The sequence below is a fragment of the Nilaparvata lugens genome, chromosome 3, assembly GCF_014356525.2.
Source record: "Nilaparvata lugens isolate BPH chromosome 3, ASM1435652v1, whole genome shotgun sequence".
Classification (NCBI taxonomy): domain Eukaryota; kingdom Metazoa; phylum Arthropoda; class Insecta; order Hemiptera; family Delphacidae; genus Nilaparvata; species Nilaparvata lugens.
The window spans coordinates 66,316,978-66,338,480 of record NC_052506.1 but is presented as its reverse complement, the minus strand read 5'-3'; the positions used below and the strand labels follow the sequence as shown (position 1 = coordinate 66,338,480).

The 21,503-nt window shown below is 34.6% G+C and overlaps 1 protein-coding gene across 2 annotated transcripts in view; it reads right to left on the bottom strand.

Annotated features, from left to right (window-relative positions):
• LOC111048080 (protein IWS1 homolog) overlaps nt 1–21,054 on the bottom strand; it is a 31,106-nt gene extending 10,052 nt beyond the window's left edge. Inside the window, exons 1-7 of one of the 2 annotated variants that reach the window (XM_039424359.1) lie at nt 20,897–21,054; nt 15,332–15,809; nt 14,466–15,301; nt 13,752–13,820; nt 12,814–13,058; nt 7,644–7,855; nt 7,207–7,360 (exon numbers count right to left, since the gene is read on the bottom strand). In XM_039424359.1, the coding sequence (XP_039280293.1) occupies nt 7,207–7,360; nt 7,644–7,855; nt 12,814–13,058; nt 13,752–13,820; nt 14,466–15,301; nt 15,332–15,809; nt 20,897–20,912 (2,010 nt within the window). In that variant the 5' untranslated portion in view covers nt 20,913–21,054. Of the gene's footprint in view, nt 1–7,206; nt 7,361–7,643; nt 7,856–12,813; nt 13,059–13,751; nt 13,821–14,465; nt 15,810–20,896 lie in introns of both variants that reach the window. The other variant, XM_039424358.1, reaches the window with a different exon arrangement.
• Nucleotides 21,055–21,503: the final 449 nt, after the last annotated feature.

The following is a 21,503-nucleotide window of genomic DNA, read 5'->3' as shown; positions in this document are numbered from 1 at the left end:
GATTCTATTTTTTGCGTATAATGCCGTGATATTTGTTCAGGCCCAATATGTTTGCTTGATTCTGCAGTGTTTGTACTTTTCACTTGACATTAATTGTAAGCCTATCTATGAATAGATCAGAGTATCTAAGAGATTACAAATTCAATTAATTCATGGATTATCTCCCCCAAGGATCGCGTTTGTCTTTTGAGTTGGAGTTAGAAATCTAATTTATCATTCATTTTTAATTATATTCATTGTTGACCGAGCGAAGTTAGGTTTAAGATTCAAGTCGACGGGATTGCATTTCTCTTTATGTATTTATGTTTAAAAAAAACAACATATTATGTTTATATGTTCCGCATTTACAGCGAAACGCTGCAACAGATTTTCATGAAATTTGACAGGTATGTTCCTTTTTAAATTGCGCGTCGATGTATATAAATATAAGGTTTTTAAAAATGTTGTATTTCAAGGATAATATAAAAGGAAAAGGAGTTTCCTTCATACGTTAATCCATGAGAATCATACTATAGAATTATTCATAATAAATCAGCTGACGAGTGGATTATTAACTGCATGCAATTAATAACTCAAAGTAACACTTTCTCTGCTTTCAACTCGGGCCAGAATGTCTTGGAAAGTAGCTTAGTTAGATTTTTACTTGAATTTTTTTTTCACTTGTTGATTTATTATACAGAAAAAACAATGTACGACATTGAAGAGTTCAACATTCTATGTAGGCCTATAATTATGCTTTGAAGAACACAGAGAAAGTATTGTATTTGACTTCAAGTTCTCATATATCTCAATTCAAATAAAATCAAATCAAATAATTTTTATTTTGACAGTATAGCATTATACATACAATAAATAAAATGAGACACGTTTGAATTAACAATAATGAATGAATACTGCAATTTGTTTAAGATAATCTCGAAAATAATAGGCCTAATAGAAAGTCAAAATAAAAAAATACTACTTGCTGAATTAAAACAAATTCGCTCGCAAGTAGGAGTATCAATAACAAAAAAAAATTTTTCTTGATGCTACATTCACACACAGATTCACACACCATTCACGCACTAATATAATAATTCATGTGTGTACAATCCAACTTCAACCATGATGAAGTCCATGAAGTTAACCAATGACAGTGAACAACCCCTCAATATTTTCAGGTGGAGAAGAAATAAGCCATTTGATAATTTGTTTCTTAAATGAACGAATGTTATTGATTTGTTTTATGTTATCAGGTACATTATTAAAAAATTTTGGACTCAGAAAGACAAAAGATTTTTGAAAAAAAGTTTTATAAGCTTTAGGTGGTCTTAAAAAATTGTTTGTTACACTTCTTGTTGCATATAAATGATAACCCTCATACATTTGCCTACTACGATCCCCGGATTGCATAAAGAAAGAAGATAATACTTTAAAAACATAGATGTAGCGCAAAGGTAAACAATTGTACATTTGGAAAATTGGGAATGAGTGCTCGGTTCTCCTTACACCCTTCATAACACGGACTATTGATTTTTGCATAGTGACTAACGGCTTTATATGTGTTTTATAAGTGGAGCCCCAACAGGTTATTCCGTAGTTCAACTTAGAATCTACAAGAGCAAAATACAATTGTCTTAAAACCGGTTGAGGTAAAAGTTTTCTAAGAAAGTAGAATTTTCTTAAAAGTATCAAAAGATATGTTTTTAAATTACGCATAAGGTGGGTCCATATGAGCCTCTCATCTAACAATACACCAAGATATCTTACACTGTCAGATTGCTGTACTATTTGGCAATCACAATTTAACTGATCACATGCGTAATTATGAAATTTAAGCGTTGAAGGAAATTGCCAAGATGTGGTTAATGTAAAAAGCAAATATTTGGTTTTGGATACATTCAAAGAAAGACCATTACAGTTGAACCAGACAAGTAATTTATGCAAATCCTCCTGCATCTTTAAAAATAGATTTTCACTGGTTGTACCGCAATATGAAAAAGCAGTATCATCCGCGAATGAGACCGGCAATCCATTAAAGTCTCCTGAAAAGAGATCATTTATAAATATGAGGAATAACACAGGGCCCAAAACTGAACCCTGTGGCACCCCATAATCAACACTCAAAACCTCACTTCTCGTATTTCCAACAGAAACATATTGGTGTCGATTACTCAGATAGGAGACAAGCCAACTATGCGCAACACCTCTAATGCCCGCTCTTAACAGCTTATCAAGTAGTAGAGAATGATTTACAGTGTCAAAAGCTTTTTTATATCAAGAAATAGACCTGATACACAAGACGGCAATTTGGAATTGAGATTGTTATGTATTGAAGCCAAGAAACTCTCAAGAGCCATTTCAGTGTTGAAACCCTCCCTGAAACCAAACTGACGGCAATAAAAGAAATTGTTTGAATTTAGAAAGTTAAGGAGTCTTATTTTAACAATTTTTTCCAAAAGTTTTGAAAACACTGAAACCAGAGATATGGGCCTGTAATTAGTAAGATTAGAATGTGAGCCACTTTTATAAATAGGAATAACCTTAGCTAATTTTAACCTGCTTGGAAACTTAACACAAGAGAGGCTGCAGTTGAATATATCAGTAAGAATTGGAACAATAGCAACTGCCACATTTTTAAGAAGTTTGGAAGATATTTTATCATCACCAGGAGCCTTACCCTGTTTCAATTTAGAAATATGTAGGAAAAGTTCATTATAAGTTACCGGCTCAAAGAAAATAGATCTAGGACATTGATCCACTCTGAAAAAGTTAACATACTCATTCCAAGCCCTGCGGTCATTCTTTATGGAGGTTGCAACCTCTTTAGGTACATTTACAAAAAAATTATTAAATAATTCAGCCACGGTACTCTTATCTGTGATAACAGTATTATCGTGCTCAATCTTTAAATCAAGTTTTCTTTTCTTATTGGGATTGCCACACAGCTTATTAAGAGTAAACCATTTTTGTTTTGGAGGTAGATCGTCAATTGAAGAATAAAATTTATTTTTTTCTATTTGTATCAAAGTTTTAATTTTTTTAGAATAAACCTTCCAATTAGATTGTAATCTGCAATTTCCTGGATTTCTCCTTGCCAACTTTGCCAATTTGTCTCGGAAGAGAATGCTGCACACAACCCCTCTGAAATCCAAGGTTTTAATCTTCGAATGCCTCTTTTATTCGTTTCTATATTAATAACTGAAGTTGAATTATCTATATAAATATGAAAAGTTTTCAAGAATTTATCGAATTTATAATCAATATCATTACTAAACAAGACATCGGACCAGTCATGAGCTATAAGCATGTCACATAAGCTATCATAATTAATAATAGTTTTAACATCCGTTGTACAGCTATAATTGTTAAGTAAGTTTCTACGACTGAGAGTCAAAGCCACAGCCTTGTGATCACTTATTTCTGTCTCTATAACTGATCCTTTAATGAAGTGTGAAAAATCATGGGATTTGACAAATAAATGGTCAATGCAAGTAGCAGAGGTATCGGTAATTCTTGTAAAAATGTCTATTATTTTCTCAAAACCAAAGGAGCTCAATATTTCAAGATAGTTGTCGGTTATGCTATCATCATAATTTAGAATATTAATATTGATATCACCAATAATTATTGAGTCAACTGGTCTTAAATTCTCCAAGGTAGATGTAAAACTTGAAAAGAAATGTTCAATATTAAAACCATGCCAGCGATATAGGCACACAAGATTGAATTTGTAGTTGGAAATACTACATTCAAGATTAACAATGTCAGCTCCCTCTAATAAACTATCTAAAACTCTGCATGAAAAATCAGGTAGCTCAGTAGAATAATAAACAATTAAACCAGTGGCACGGGTAAAAACAGAAATATTTGAAAATTGGTTGTATCCTTCAATACAATACAATAATGCCTCTTCGCTTAAAGTCAACCAAACTTCAGACAACACTATTATTGCAGGTTTAATTTTCCAGCAGTTAATATAAGTTAAAAAACAATCAAAATTACTACTAACTCCCCGAATATTCTGGTGAAGGATAGTTAGGTTTGAACACTCTGAAATATGAGAGGTATTCACTTCATCAACATCTCTTAGTAATGTACATGTGTCACTGGCCTCCTCCATAGACAGACAAAATCACACAATACACACACATGAAGTGATAATTCATTGTATTCGATAACAAAAATCATACCATTCACACACACACTCACACAAACTAATAAAAGATTTAACGACATTTTAGAATAACAGAACGATGTTATTTTCCAGTCTCCGTTAAATTATTATAATTTGATTAAAAGTCGGAATTACTTGAAGGAACAAAAGATAAGAATAAATGGTGAAACTGAATAAACAAGAAATAAAAAAAACTGCTTTCCTTAGGCATTAAAAGATTGGGTTCATTCAAATTAAAATCATTGCAAATTGTGCTAATGAAATTACCAGCAATAATTTGAAAAAGAAAATGGAAAATTCAGATAAAAACAAACAATAATTCACTAAAACACTATTACAAAATGAAATTGTGTTATTTCAATTTTCAATGAAAGTTCAAGGATAAATGAATATCTGGAAGAATATTCAATTAACTCAAAAAAAGCATCATAGAAATATAACTTGCTTTCTCAAGTCAACAATTTTATAAAAAACTACCTGCAGATTTCATTGAATCTTTCATTATTTGAATTTAACATACTACTGAGCACAATAAGCAAAATTATTGAATAAATAGAAAGTTTTATTTGAAAAATATAATTTAGATGGATATCATCACAATTCTCCGAAATTAATAAAGTTTATAATAATTACAATAGCAGCATATTATTAGAATAAATCAATCGAATTCATAAATTTAATTATCCTTCTTTAAATTAAGCTGTTAGAATAATACATTATGGAATAAGATGTGAGGATTATAATATTGATAATAGTAGTAGTATTCAGTTTCAGAAAAAAAATTTTGACATAGACTATGTAATTTAAAGTAAAATAGTTTAGTCTGAGTGAAAGACAAAATCAGTGTTAGGCGAAATCCAGTTCATAGAGCAAGAGAGCAAAAAAAACTGTACTCATTGAGCAATGTTTTTCTTCAATTCGGGATCATATTTCTTCTTCAAATTGACCAAGTCTTCCCTACTATTTATTGGATAAACTCGATCGTCGTCACTCCTTCGCACTAGAATTTTACAGTTGTGGACCCAGACGTACTTAATTCCATGAGATTTTTTCATTAGCCTAGCGTCCTTGAACAACTGCTTATTCTCTTTTGAAAGTGACGGATTAATGAAAATTGAGTTTTGAGATTGAAGTCCTACATCACTAGCCTTCAGACCCCTATTTTTCTTAGCAAGTTCTAGCAATGCCAGTGTGTCCGTGCGCTTTACAAATTTTATTATTGCACTTCTACCGTCACTATCAGTTCTAGATGGAAGAGGGTGCATGATATCAACCATATCTGACGTGAAATTGAATTTTAGAAAGGTGAACAACTTGTTCAGAACTGTGGATGAATTGTCCCCTGATTTATTAAGCGGCAAACCACTTATTTCAACACTGTTTTTCCTACTGTATTGTTTAGAATCATTCATTTCAGATTTCAGTTTCTGATTTTCACTTTTTAAATAATCTATTTCAGCATTCAAAGCGGAAGAAAGTTCAGAGTGCTTAGCTAACTTGTCATCATGACTTTTCAAATTCTTACGAAAGCCGTCCACAGAAATTTGAATGTCTTCAATCGATTGGATAATCGATTTTTGTTCCTCTTTAACCCCTTTAATCTCGTTGAAAATAGTTAATAACTTTTCGTCCAACGAAAGAGAGGAGAAACGGGTGGACTCACCGACCGGCACATTATCAGGCTTATCGCTGCTACTGTCTGATGAACGAAGGCCTGCTCTTATCTGCTGTTTGCTGCTCATGATAACGGCCGAACAATAACTGCTGTGGCTGACGATTGAAAAAACTTGTTTGCAACTCACAAAAATGCAATTTTTTAATAAAAGGAACACTCAAACACGAGAACCGATATGAAATATTAAAAGACTACAGTCAATAACATAACACTGCAAAGTTACAAAACTTAATTCCTTCAAAATTCCTCACAATTCGACTTATTTACGGAGACCACAAAAACACGTCTAGCTCATTCCAAGGTCTGACTGATACTGAAGCCATTGAGCTTTTGATGATAACAGCCATTAGACGTTTTCACATCGATATCTCACCGACACGACAGGACAGGATAAAATTTACTCCGATGGACAGTATGAGAGGAGGCTATTGTTTATAACTGCGCGAAGTCTACTGTTCACATAATTACTAGTAGATAAAATCAATAACTAGTCGGGCACCCTGCTCCGCTACGGGAATAAAAAGATAGAATATTTTTGAGAGATATTTATCATTCAAATTCATTAAAAATCTTTATTATCATTTTTGATTGATAAAAGCAACTACCGTCATAAATTTTTTATTTGAAACATTGAGATTTAATTATCTTTATTCTTTATTGATTCATACATAATCAAAAATGATAGGGAGGGGAAAAAAATAAGGTAACCTTGTGCTATTCCTCTCCAAAATTTAGATAAGGATACACACAGTCCAAAATAGGTTAAGTCTTGTAGGTACCTAGTTGTTCACTTCACATAATTTTCAGTTCTTAATTATTTTCACAAAGTATATTTTTAAATTTAGATGCTTCAAAACGAAACATAAAAGAAACATTTTATATTATTATCACTATAATAGAAAATATTCACAAATTAAAAAAATAATTTTGAATGACCAAAAAAGCAAACTTAATCTACACTCACGGGATTAGCTCTGATTAAAGTAGCAGTGCCCAATCAAATTATTTCTCAATAAATGAATTTTAAATAAGTTCTTCAACTTAGTGCTAAGTAATAAAGTAACAGAACTCTAATCTTGTTTAGAAACCATCTTCAACTTACTGCCAACCTGACAAAATTAGACTGTTAATTGCGTTGCCAATTTCAACCGTATCAATTGTTTCGAAAAGGTACTCTTTCCAGATCATAGTTCTATTAAGATATGCTATGGACATTACAATTAGAAGATAGAAGATATATTATTCATATTGTCTACTTTTTTCATTTTATGTGCGAATTCATCAATTCAGATTGAATTAAATTGAAAAATGCCCTGAAAAAATGAAACGTACATTGAAGCTTGAGAGCCAATAAAATATTTCAAGAATTTATTACCTCAGCAGCGTTTCTCATATCAGACAAGAGTTGTGCTATAATGTCATCATTGTCATTGATGATATCAATATCTTTCCTTTTCCTTTTCTTCGTCAGTTCTTTCTTTTTCATCAGCATTATATCGAAATCAGACATCCCATGGGTATTATCGTCACTGAAAAATGATAAGTCAAGATACAATATACAACGTTCATTCCAAGAATAGGCCTACTGAAGACAAATTTAAATTGATTTTAAAACATATTCAATTTTTACTTAGTAAAGTTCTGTTCAGTTACAGTTCTGTTCTGTTGTTTGAACAGTTACTGTTGTTACACTTGAATACCTAATTTTCAACTTGCTGTTTCTCTCATTTTCAATGAGATGCACTTCGAAGAAAATATTCAAATATCACATATGAGTACTGATTTTCCCATTAATTATCTGTGACTACTCACTCTCTATTAGGTCTGTCGTCGTCCGATTCATCAGATATGTTTGGTAGCACCTCTGATTTTTCGCCGTCAGCATTTTGCTCAACATCTCCTTCCGCCTTCTCCTCGGCGTCACCGTCTTCTCGCCCCGATTTCGCTTCTTCGTCATCATCCGCTTTGCTCTTAGCATCATCCTCATCCTCTGAGTCGGACAGAGCAGTCTTTTTCTTACTGGCCTAGAAAAAGATGAAATAGTTATTTGTATATCTAGAGTGAAAAGTGCTGTTTTTTCTCCCTGAGGGAAAAGTTTGAAGCTCGAGGCAAAGCCGAGGGCAACAATTTTCCTGAGGGAGAAAAAACATTTTTCACTCGTGATATACACAACATTTTTCCTCCATCTACATTTTTATAAAAACTGCAAATAAAATAATTTTTAAAAACGTATGTGACCGAACAATGTGTTACAACATAATCTAAAAAGTAAACAGAAACAGCTGGCTTGTAATCATAGTTATCCTCCGACAGCACTATCTGTCGGCTAAAGTTGTAACAATAATGACAGCCACAACTACAGCTATGATGAAGTTCCCGTTTCAAATTTGATTAGTTAATAAGTAATATTCGTTGGCTGGTATTTTGAATAACATGGATTATTAAAAGAAAAAAATATAAATTTTTTCTAGTATAGTGATATGAAGTTTGTAATAATAATTTCAGCATACAAACATAAATTTTATATATCGATCAAATGCCTGGTTGAGGTATTGAATTTAGTTGGTTTAATGACTACTCTATATGCTTCCTCATCTGAGCTTAGACCTTCTGACCTATTCCAAATGTACGTTTTTAAAATAGAGATGCTTCCCATGTTATTTAAATAGAGTCACTTTTACTCCCTAGGGAGTTTTTCTGTTTTTTAGTACCGAGAGCGAAAAAGTGATACTTTAGTATCATGTTTCAGGGAGTAAAGTAAGTACTTTTGACAGTAGGTGGAGGAAAAACATTTTCACTCGAGATGTGCCTTGATTTCGCATTTTTCATATGTTGAATGATGAATACAGGAATCGTTTGTAGTAACAAGAACAGAGTTTGGTTATATTAGCATGACCTATTCCACCCTCTAGGTTTTCTAATAATTGCGAAGTATTGCTACGACGCGGACTAGCTACAGTCGGGTATGGGTCGGGGTCGGTGACCGTATTGACTGGTGGAGATACTGGACCTACACTTCTCCCTCTATCCTGATTCTTTACCCTCTGCTTCTTTCGCGAGATTTTTACTTTCAGGGGAAGAGTGTTTGCCCGTGCCGTTGCTGGCCGATTCGGCCCTCGGCCTTTGGAATACAGGGTGGGTGTTAAGGGAGATTAAGATAACCCTATACAAGGAGACGGATCTGACTATCAGATCCCTACCAATAATTCTATTTATAAAGGTAGTACGCAATCTGAACCAACTGCGAATTGACGGCGAGCAAGCTGTACCTGCAAGCCCGGGATGTAGGTTTTCAATGGGGTTTACGGTGAGAGCTATAGAGAATAGGGTGCAGGGTATGAGGTATACGGTATAAGGTATAGGGAACAGAGAATCAATAATAAGATTATTATTCTCTACAGCAAATAAATGTCTGCTCAATAATCCGCAATCTGAGAATTGCCCTCTAACTCTCAGCAAGCTGGACCTGCTAGCTAAATACAGTATATCAATTTCAATTATGTGGTAATTAAAATTTAGAGAATAAGGTTTTAGGTGTAGGATTTCTGAATCGCGAGCCTGCGGCTGCGAAAGGATTTTCAGCAATTCTGAAACTGCTAAACAGGATTTCCGCGCTAATCTGATGACTGCGCGCCGGTTATTAAGGGCCAGTCTGTGACTGCCCTTAAGGGTATGGGAATCACTCTCAATCGTCCGAAACGCTTTTAAATCAATAGTCAGTATGTCGACTATTATGAGAGGATAGAAAAGATTTTTCACAGACACAGTCTGTAGAATAATATCGGGAAGACAACAGTCTGTCGTTGTCAGGGTAGGAAAGGATTTTTCCAGGATTTTCCACAAGGAAAATATCGAGTCAGAGACTCCTAATTCAGGAAAAGATTTCAATAGACTTTTCCAAGTAATTGCTAGTCTAAGGACTACCACAAGATCGATCTCTAATCTGCAACTGAGATCACGGGAAAATTCGTGAATTTTCCACAGGGAGAACCAGCAAATAATATTTGCTATTAAAGAAGACAGGTTTCTAAGAATTTTAGAAAGGATTCGCGGGTCTGAAAACCCGCGACTAGGACGATCTCGAATCTGGAACTGAGATCAGGAAGGATTTTAACACAGGAAGAATTAAGAGAAAGAAAGAGAAAGGATGCCGCAGTCTAGAAACTTCGGCGAGGAAGTCCTCAAGCTGTACCTGAGAGCTAGAAGGATTTTAGAATAGGGAAAGTGAAGAGAAAGAAAGAGAAAGGACGTCGCAGTCTACCAACTTCGACAAGGACGAACTCAAGCTGTACCTGAGTTCTCTAGGAAATGATTGGAATTTTCCTACTAGGTATTACAGCAAGTCAGAAACTGCTAAGCGAATTTAAAATACAGGGCCACTCTATAGAATGAAAACTAAGCAAGGAAAATTTACCATAAATGATAATAATCTCTATACAAGGATAAAAATTAATCAAGAAAACTTTTCTCAAAAGGAACAGGGATTTTCCCACAAGAATAAAAATTAATTGAGAAAAACTATTCTTAAAAAGGACAGGGATTTCCCTACAAGAATAAAAACTCAATGGAGAAAAATTACTCTTTAAACTAAAGGCCACCTTACTACAGAGAAGGAAAAATATACGGACTACCAGTCCTGACATACAATTACCTGAAATGACGTGGATACTGATACGGAGAATAGCGAACCGATTCCCACTTCCCGTATTATAATTAAAAACGTCGTGAAGCGACAGAGTCGAGACTTATAAATTAAGTACTCAAAAATAATCTGCTATAAGAGCCTGGCTAAATTTCCCACTCAACTATTTGTAGCCCAAACTTGAGATCCCTTACAGGTTTCAAAACCAAGGATAACTCGTTCACCCCCAGTGATACGAATTTAGGAAAAATAACCAACAAGAAAGAAAATCCCCCAGGAAGTTCTATCTTCAAATACAGTCGGCAATTCGACATACAATATTCCATTCACTAAAATACAGAATAGAATATTAACCCACTAATACACCACTATTAGGAGCGCCGCTCGGAACGCAGCCGTACACGAACCCGTTCACCGAACTACTGCCTTCTCCCAGGTCTTCTTGAAGCTGCACCGGGTCGCTGAAAATTAGGAGGCCGGGGGAAAAGAGCTTCCTGACCAATGAGAGTCTGAAAAGACGATCACGCCACTGGTCATGTGACGGGGTTTGACTCAGCTGCTCCTGACGCGAAGCGGATAAAGAGCGATAAAGAAGCATTACGCGCGAATTACATACAAATTTTTTTCTACAACTGCCCAAATTTTATATATCGATCAAATGTCTGGTTGAGGTATTGAATTTAGTTGGTTTAATGACTACTCTAGTATATGCTTCCTTATCTGAGCTTAGACCTTCTGACCTATTCCAAATGTACGTTTTTAAAAGAGAGATGCTTCCCATGTTATTTAAATGGAGTCACTTTTACTCCCTAGGGAGTTTTTCTGTTTTTTAGTACCGAGAGCGAAAAAGTGACACTTTAGTATCATGTTTCAGGGAGTAAAGTAAGTACTTTTGACAGTAGGTGGAGGAAAAACATTTTTCACTCGAGATGTGCCTTGATTTCGCATTTTTCATATGTTGAATGATGAATACAGGAATCGTTTGTAGTAACAAGAACAGAGTTTGGTTAAAAACAACTTGTGAATGGAACAGGAAGAAGACAATAAGGCGAGAGAAAAAAGACGCTTCAAGATTTCTGACTTCTCTCATATTTCTCGTAGTGCGGTCAGCGTCTTGAAAACAATAACAAGATCAAAACCGTTGCAAAGCAGTTGTTAACAAGGCAGGCGGCAGACTTCTATGAGAAGGATAATCACTTACAACTTTATAACAAATACCTCAATATTGATAGAATCAAACCAAAAAGTTGATAAAGGCTTAAATTTAAAAATAATCCTGGCACATGATCTGAGGAAGAGCTGTTGAAAAAACCATTGGTTCACAGAGGCAAGTGGAGAAAAAATTAAATGAAAAGCTGAGTCAATAATCTCTTCATATATAAATCAGCTTTATTGTAAAGTGTGAATAAAAGTAATTTATCATTTATCTATCAGCACTTCATATATAAATCAGTGCGATTCACGAAATAAAATCAGTGGAAAAGATAGAAACGCAATGCCACCTTTTAGTTTCTATAGAATATAGCTGTGACTGTGATTGAAGTTATCCTGGTTTATCTGACTTAATATCAATATTATTGATCCTTCTTGAAAATGACAAATATTATATCATCAAACTCAAATATATTATATTCGCCAAGAAAATATATTTTTATGATTCAATTATGAATTTATGTGAGATCAAATATTCTGGTACCTATTTTATTAGGTTATTTCTTTGAAGCCAACAAACGAGTTGGCAACGGTGCTGAGCTGAAACAGGGTAGAGCTATCTGCTTTGTCTAATGACAAGGGTAGTAGACCAATGTCAGAGAAGAGATAGCATAAGAAGATATCCCATGGTATAGGGCGTTATGTTCCAAATTTTACTGTTAACTCAAGCAGATAGTCCAACTAGTTCTTTATCGTGAAGCTATATGACGCTGGTAGCACAGAAAAAGGAATATGTTTTTACTCCGTGCTGGTAGTCTCTCATACTGTGCCGTTCTTACACTCTCATCCGGCCAAAACAATAATAATGGATAGTAACTTAGACGACAATAATCGGCTTGATTTAACAAAAAACGGATTGAAATTTGAAACATGAACGACCTATACTATGGGATATCTTCTTATGCTATCTTTTCTCTATGCCAATGTTAATAGGTGCTGTCTTTGTACATAAATCTCACAATAGTTATTTTACAGGTGCTTTGTATAGACGGTTTAGTGACGGGAAAAGGTTGGAAATTGCAGCGTAATAGGGGCAGCCCAAGGATAGTATATAGTCTATACACTATTCTTGGGGGCAGCCGACCTTTTTCTCGTTGCTGAACCATCACTAGAGACGAATTCGCTCACCTTGTTTCTGGACGAAGACTCGTCACCAGAACCAGCCCCCTCCCCCTCCCCATCATCGTCAGAGTCAAGCACCGCTCTGTTGGCTTTCTTCTTCTTCTTGCGCTTGCTCGGTCGACTCGCGCTCGAAGCGTCGCTCTCGTTTCCGTCCGAGTCACCTCCAGACTCATCATCACTCATCTTTCTCTTCTTCTTCTTTGTTTTCTTTACTACTCTACTCGTGTCGCTTTCATCTCCACTTTTACCACCTAAAAATTGAAGTAACAATAAGAAATGTAAAAATAACAGTGTCGCAATGTACTCTACTTGTGTCGTTTTCATTTCCACTTTTACCACCTAAAAATTGAAGCAACAATGAGAAATGTAAGAAGAGCAGTGCTCTTAGCAAGGGTAAGGATGTGGGAAATGTTTAATAATTAACAAGATCATACACGTTTCCCTTATAAAGAATTTGTCTGTTGCTTGCTCTCCATATTTCATACAGGAAGACCGTATTTGGAAAAATAATTATTCAGATGGTTCTATATTGACTCAAATCTGATGCTATTTTTCTAACTTTTTTATGATTATGCTATGTTATTTACATATAGGATTTAAATTCCAGTAACTGAAGTTGTATGAAACAATATGTTGAATTCAGAGATGAGAGACAAAGAATTAAAACTATTATTTTGCATACATATTATTAGATATACTGCTGATTGAGTTGAAAATTCCTATTACACTAATATGAAGTGAATATAAAATTCATAATTATAATGATTCATTCATTTTTAAAACACCATTGGTGATAACAAATCACTCTCTGTTCTTGAACATATACACAATACGAGTACTGTACTATTAAGGAATTGGGAGATAAATCCAACTCAATATTGCAGATTTTAGAAAATATTTCAGATTCAAGAAATGCAGTCTGAATAAATTCTAAATATAGGTACCTTGCTGTTTTTCTTTATCTGATTCGTTGTCACTATCCACAATTGAGTTCCTTTCTTCTACTTCCTCGGCTGAAAAATAATGAAAATAATTCTTAATCAAAATGAAATTATTATCTGTAAATAAGTAAATAGATAATTATACTAGTTTGAACCCACTTTTTTCTTAGTTTAAATTTAACGCCGCTTTAATCAATAATCTATGCAAATTCTTCAAACAAAAAAATAACAGCAAGCAGTAATGTCTAAAAGCAGCAGGATTTTTAATTAATAAAGAACGCCATTAGTTAAAATAGCAAATTGATCTTTTTGAGAACGTACAGCTTGTGGTTTCAATTATTTTATGCCTAATTCAAGTATCCTTTTATGAAAATACAATTGAAACCTGTTATAATAGAACAGTTAAATTTTGTTTATACAATCCGCAAGTAATTTGGTCCAGTAAAACATTTACAGAGATTCTAATTAATTTTTGAAAGCATTTTAATCTAATTATATCTTTACAAAATCGAATTATAGGTTAATCATGCCTAAATTTATATACCCTGACCAAATTACTGGAATAGTTGAGCCAATTTTAAATTGAAAATACTGACAGTAACAATTCAAACATATGCATGATCTTGATAAATGATGTTATACACATTTTCTCTATATAAATCTAGCGCTATTCAGCTTCTTACTAAGCTTATAAATATCATGCATTAAGAATCTTACCGTCAGAATTCTGGTTACTGCGACGTCCACGTGATCCGGAACGTGATCTGGATCTGGACCTGGACCTGCTGGCTCTTGATCGAGCCTTCTGTCTAGGAGAACCCGATCTGGATCTGGATCGTGATCGTGAACGGGAGCCGGACCTGGCTCTTGACACTGAACGAGATCTCGAGCCCGACCTTGACCCAGATCCGGAGCGCCGAGAACGTACAGAGCCGGACTTGGAACGTGATCGTGCCCTGTGTGATCCGGTGGGAGAGGCCGATCTAGAACCAGACCGCGATTTCGAGCCTGATCTTGATCCAGCTGGGGACCTTGGACCAGACCTTGATCTAGCAGGGGATCCTGAACCAGACCTTGATCTGGCAGGGGATCTTGGACCAGACCTTGATCTAGCGGGGGATCTTGAACCAGACCTTGATCTAGCTGGAGATTTTGAACCAGACCTTGATCTAGCAGGGGAACCTGAACCAGACCTTGATCTAGCTGGAGATCTAGGACCCGACTTTGATCTAGCAGAGGATCTTGAACCAGATCTTGATCTAGCTGGAGATCTAGGACCCGACTTTGATCTAGCAGAGGATCTTGAACCAGACCTTGATCTAGCAGGAGATCTAGGACCCGACTTTGATCTAGCAGAGGATCTTGAACCAGACCTTGATCTAGCAGGAGATCTAGGACCCGACTTTGATCTGACAGAGGATCTTGAACCAGACCTTGATCTAGCAGGAGATCTAGGACCCGACTTTGATCTAGCAGAGGATCTTGAACCAGACCTTGATCTAGCAGGAGATCTAGGACCCGACTTTGATCTAGCAGAGGATCTTGAACCAGACCTTGATCTAGCTGGGGATCTTGGACCAGACCTTGATCTAGCTGGGGATCTGGAACCAGATCTTGATCCGGCCGGGGATCTTGGGGGAGATTTTGAGCCAGATCGTGACATGGGAGATTTAGAGCCTACCCGAGATCTGACGGGCGATTCGGAGTTAGATCGGTTAGACCTGGCTGGTGATTTGGAAGCAGACCTTGAACGAGAGGGCGATTTTGATTGGGACCTAATCTGCAACCTGTCAGGAGACGGGGAGCCTTGTCTTGAACCAGATGGTGATCTAGACCTGGAGGATCTAGAATTGGAGCGGGATCGTGCTGCCAATGAGCCATTCCTGGAGGGCGAGGGCGAGCGAGACTCTGACCTGGCAGGCGAGCGAATGGAGCCCGACTTGCGGCTGCGATGAGATCGCTTAGAAGACGAAGCGTGTGAAGCTGCACTCTTCCCTGACCTCACTGACTCCTTATCATCTTCGCTGTCACTTGCACTTTGATTGCCGCTCGAATTATTGTCTAGGAACAGAGACAACATCAAAGGTGTTGAAGGTTGTTGAGAAGAATTCTACATATAACAATTCAAAACATATATTTTAAATTGGCATTGCTCATTTTAAACCAGGTTTACATCATTTTCTTCAACGAAAGTCTTTACTTTTGAAAGCCGGGACACACCTGCCAAGCCAGGGCCACACTTGTCATGCATCGTTCCAATCTAATCACGGATGACAACGGCCTAGAATCTTGCATGCCACACATCTCATGTTTGTAATTGTATTAATAAATGAGTTGATAAAGAATGTTCGTCATATGATCTGTTCTCCTATCACCCCTCCACCCTACAGAAATATTGGACATGAGTCGTTTCGGAACGCTGCATGACACGTGTGTTCCGGGCTTTCATAAGTCAACTGCACCAACTTCTTATTTTTTCTCACCCTATCATTTCTAATGATGTACTTGTTGTATGAATAAATAAAAAAATAACTGAATAAAGTACTTACAAGCAAGAAGAATATTACTTTTCTAATGTGAAGTGAGTGTCAAACTTTATTCTATAATAAATAAATTGAAATTGAAATAAAAGAAAATTTGAGTAATAGATTGTTCTTTGATAATATCTAATCAAAAATAAAATCTTCTTTATTCACTTCATTCTAAAATTTTACAAAGCATAAACAAAAATAAAATTATAAAGTGCACTCATTAGGCTTAAAGTAGAGATAAAATAGTTTTAAGTATGTGAAGTAAAGTCAAACATTAGGAAACATCTCTCAAGGTTTAATAGAATTGATAATGATAGTACTTGTAAAAAATAATAAAGTAGAATAATATTCCCTTTTAGCAATGGGAGGAACCTCGCACATAGGTTAAATTGTCAATTGTGAAATATTCGGTCTCATATTAAAGGCACCCGTGTCCAGTCCGAAAGGGCCTATAGGGCCTATAGCCTAAGCTACATATCAAGATTTTCATTTTATTATCAAGTGAGAAGTTGTTTTTATTTTGACTAGAAAGTTTGTTCAATAAATTATCAAGTTTTCAATTGATTACTAGAGTCGATTGTTTTCAATAAATTTATTTTATTAACATTCTAAATTCAAAAACTAGGCCTACTTGTCATAATTTTGGGATCAAAAATATCTGTTTAAGAGTGCTTACGAAGCACACACTTTTTTGGACTGATTTTTAATCAAAATTAGGGAATTGAATAGTAAGTGCAGTAAGCCTAGCTTTTCATTGATTATGTGTTTTGATCATCAATTAATAAATTAATAAACTTGCATATGTATGAAGATTTTGTACTAATCAATTGATGAAAATTACAATAAAAGATGAGCTTCCAGAGGCATTTACGTTTTGCATGGCCTGAATAATGTTTCTACTATACACCTGCCTCGTCTACATGTCACATTTCTACACCGAACACCGATAAGAAACAATGACGCAAACATCATTCAATTAGGAATGATCTGAGATAAGTTAGTACAGAATCAGACTAATAGATAGGTTAGTACAATAATGAGTCAGGAGGTGTCAATAATGGGTGCTACTTCAAAAGAATAAAATGTGACTTATTGAGTGCCACAAGACTCAGTGCATAGTCCATTATTGTCCTATTAATGATGAATGATCTACACTAGCCTATACTTCAATATTAATAAAAAATTTTAATATTATATTTCAGCTAAAATTTAATATTATATTTCAGCTAAAATTTAATATTATAAAATATTATGTTATAAGCTACTTGGATCTACATTTCCATAGGCTTTATTCTGCCTGAAAATTCATATAAGCTAATATATTTATGAATTTTATATATATTTCCTGTTACCAATCTTAATTAATACGGTAATATAATATTTTACAGTGTAATATTTTTGTAATGAGAACAATTTTGGGCTATCATGCCTGTTGTTTCGAAAATGGTATATTTTTTCAAAATAAAAAAATATACCTGGTCCTTTCTAGATTGCTTTTTGCAGACAACATCAACATCATTGGTCAGGGTAGGCAGCCCTAAGATACACAATCAGTATTATCTGAAGCCAAGCCGTGAATCTCGTGATGAGTTAAAAGCTATTAAGAATACGTCACCTTCCTCAGTGTTGGTATTGATATTCAAATATAGCTATTACCCTTGCCCTATTACCCTATTCCAAAAAAATAAAGGTACCCTAATTTCTAAATTTCTATACGTTTCAAAGTTCCCCTGAGTCCAAAAAAGTGGTTTTTGGGTAATGGTCTGTATGTGTGTGTGTATGAGTGTATGTACGGTATGTCTGTGTACACGATATTCCATTTCCCAATTAACGGAATGAATTGAAATTTTGAACTTAAGGTTCTTACACTATAAGGATCCGACACGAACAATTTCGATCAAATGCAATTCAAGATGGCGGCTGAAATGATGTCAAAAGCAGGGTTTTTCGATATTTTATCAAAAACGGCTCCAACGATTTGGATCAAATTTATATCTAAAATAGTCATTGATAAGCTCTATCAACTGTCACAAGTCCCATATCTGTAAAAATTTCAGGACCTCCACCCCATCTATGCTAAGTTTGATTTCAGATTTCCAATTGTCAGGCTTCAGATACAATTCGAACGAAAAAATTCAAGTATAAGAGATTGAGCATGTTAATCTCTAAAATTAATGTCTAGTAACATTTTTACCTAAAATTGGAAATAAGCTTGAAATTCGAGAAAAAATATTATTCAAATGAAAACTTGATGAGAGAGGCAACTGTTGATTCTATAAGGCTCAACTCACACTTACGCGACTCAGATCGAGAAGAGACTCGACTTTAGTTGAGAGCATTGCGTGTTTCCAAATGGTGACACTTAGACCAGTCGATTCTAGTCTCCGTGACGTCACCATTTAAAAACACATTCTTTCGACTAGAGTCGAGTCTCTTCGCGACCTGACTCGTCGTGTAAGTGTGAGTTGAGCCTTAAATCATTGACTGGAAGAGATAGCAGAATTGATCTCGTCAACTGATCAATTTTATTAAATTATATTTCCGGAAACTCGACTCTTACGCTAGAGACCACAGACGTTGACAGAAGCGAGTTAATATAGATCTTATAAATTAATGTATTCAGCTGAATCATGTGTTGGTGCATAAAGTCAGTCTGTCTGTGTGATATCTCTCAAATAGAATCAGCTTTTTTAAATGAATGGACAAATTGAGGCGGTAGGTGCAATAAGGGCTGTAACTCAAAACTATCATTCTGAGATATGAAGATCCAAAGTTTTTACACATATATCTTGTAACATTCGGTTAACATTGTTGAAATATGAATCATTAAATTCTTTTGAAAATATGTTCTCTATGGTAAATTGATAAAAACAAATTTTATTTCAAGATACTTCATTCTTAATTTAATATAATATGGAAGTATGTTGAAAGCCCTTATTGGGGAGAATACTCTCTATGAAATTCTAGGACTTATAAATCTGTTCTCCCCAATAAGGTTTTGGGTTATTTTAATGAGTAAATTTCGTATAGGTAATGAATATTACAATACTGTTTAATATATTTAATTATTTATTTATTCCTATTCAATATAATCGTATTAATTTCTGGCTGAAAACTATAGCCTATGTCTTTATGAAAAATAAATCTTCAAAAGTGTTCATAGTTCAATGAAATCTTGAAACCAGATGCCAGATATTAGTTGAAATGATGCCCCAAATATAAGTGTTATCCTATTTGAAAATAATATGTAAATGTCTTATGAAGAAACATCCATGGCCAGCGGTTCATCATTTTCTTCATCTTCTGAATCAGTGGAGAAGTTGTGTACCTGTCCAGCTTCTTGGTTAGTTACCCTTCTCGCAAAAAAATCTTCATAAAACTGTCATCTCTTGTTTCATATAAGGATAGAGGTCTTTGACATCTTTGATTTTTCCTATTTTAAGTGGAACTGCTGGTACAATAGACAAAGAAAGTTCTTCAGGGGGTTCTGCTTCAAATATTTGAAAGGTTCATACACTTGAGAGTATGATTTAGACACAGCAAGTGTACCACAAGGTTTGTATTTGATAATACAATACTTCTGTGCTGAATTGCAACGCTTTTAATAGGTAATATTTTAAGTTATAGTAAATAAAACCACAAAAGTAAGGAAAATTAGCTGTTCTCTGCAAGAAGGGCTTAAACATGGGTTTGCTATAATAATTATACCAACCTCAAGAAAAAAGATATTTGAATGAAATCTTCACATTTCAATTCAATTCAATTTTTTTTCCATCCATGACCAGTCTTTACACTGGATAGATTTCGTCAAAAGAAATTAAAAACACAAACGTTCATAACATTTACACAAACTATTGAGATGGCATGTCAAAGAGACAAATAAAACGACTGATCTCCTCTTCACTCAATAGAGCGAAATTTACCTGTAAGAAGGAAGGTTCCAAGTATTCGTGTTCAAAATTTGAAGCTTTTTCAATTCTCTCTAAAGTTCTTGTCAAACATACAAAGACAGAAAAGCCTACGATACTTTTCTACTACTGTGCGTCTGACAAGAGTGAAGGATTCATTAATAGGGTGATGCTTCCCCATATTTAATGCTAGATACCAATGAGTTAAAATGAGAGCGCTATTGGTTTACTTGAGCATTCTAAACGTAAAAATTTTGATAATTATAATTTTCGATTAAAATTATAGAATGGACAATAAAATTTTAAATAATCCACTATAATATTGGTCTATACATCAACAAAATTTAGTTTTATTAGTTATATATTGTCATAATGATATTGAACAACACGATACCCTCTTTCAGGAAGCTAGGTGAAGAAATTAAAATAAGCCTAGGCTATATGCTTTTTATAAATTATATATGTTCATGCATTTAATTTTATAAAAAATCGTGAGTCATATTAATCCTGACTTGTTTATTGTATGTGTCTTGTATTTTGTATAAAATAGTGTATCTGAATTTTTAAGTGACATTTAATTCTAACCTAACAAATTACTAGGCCTACATGTCGACATTCACGTCAATAGAATGCGCATTCCATATTTTGATATTGATTATAATAAAAATAAGGATTCAAAATTTTATTATTCTTGATAAACAATACTCACCGTTGTCAATGTCCATTTTTCACAATTTCCAGCGCAAATCGTGATTAATATTATTATTTTAGAAGAAATTGAACACTACAAACACCGAAACACCACAACCAGTAATAATCCAAGAAAAGCAACGGACAGACGGACAACGGAACGGAAGCAACTGAAAAACTGAAAGAGTACGTTCTGGGAGGACCAGATCCACTGCCTCTGCCTCTGGTCACAGAGATCTTCTATAGTGAGGTCCAAGTAGTTATAATGGCAGTGTAGGAAGATAGGAGAAAAGGGTTGCCAGATTTCAACTTTGCCACCCAAACAGCTAATACAGGTATATCTGATGAATTTTACTGTTCATTATTGTTGGAAATAGTTAATCATATCTTATTTGTCAAGAAATAGTTATTTGTATATCTAGGGTAAAAAGTGCTGGTTTTTCTTCCTGAGGGAAAAACTTGAAGCCCAAGGCAAAGCCGGAGGCTACAATTTTCCTGAGGGAGAAAAAACAATTTTCACTCGTGATATACACAACATTTTTCCTCCACCCAAATTTTTATAAAAACTGCAAATAAAATAATTTTTAAAAACGTTCGTGACCAAACAATATGTTACAACATAATCT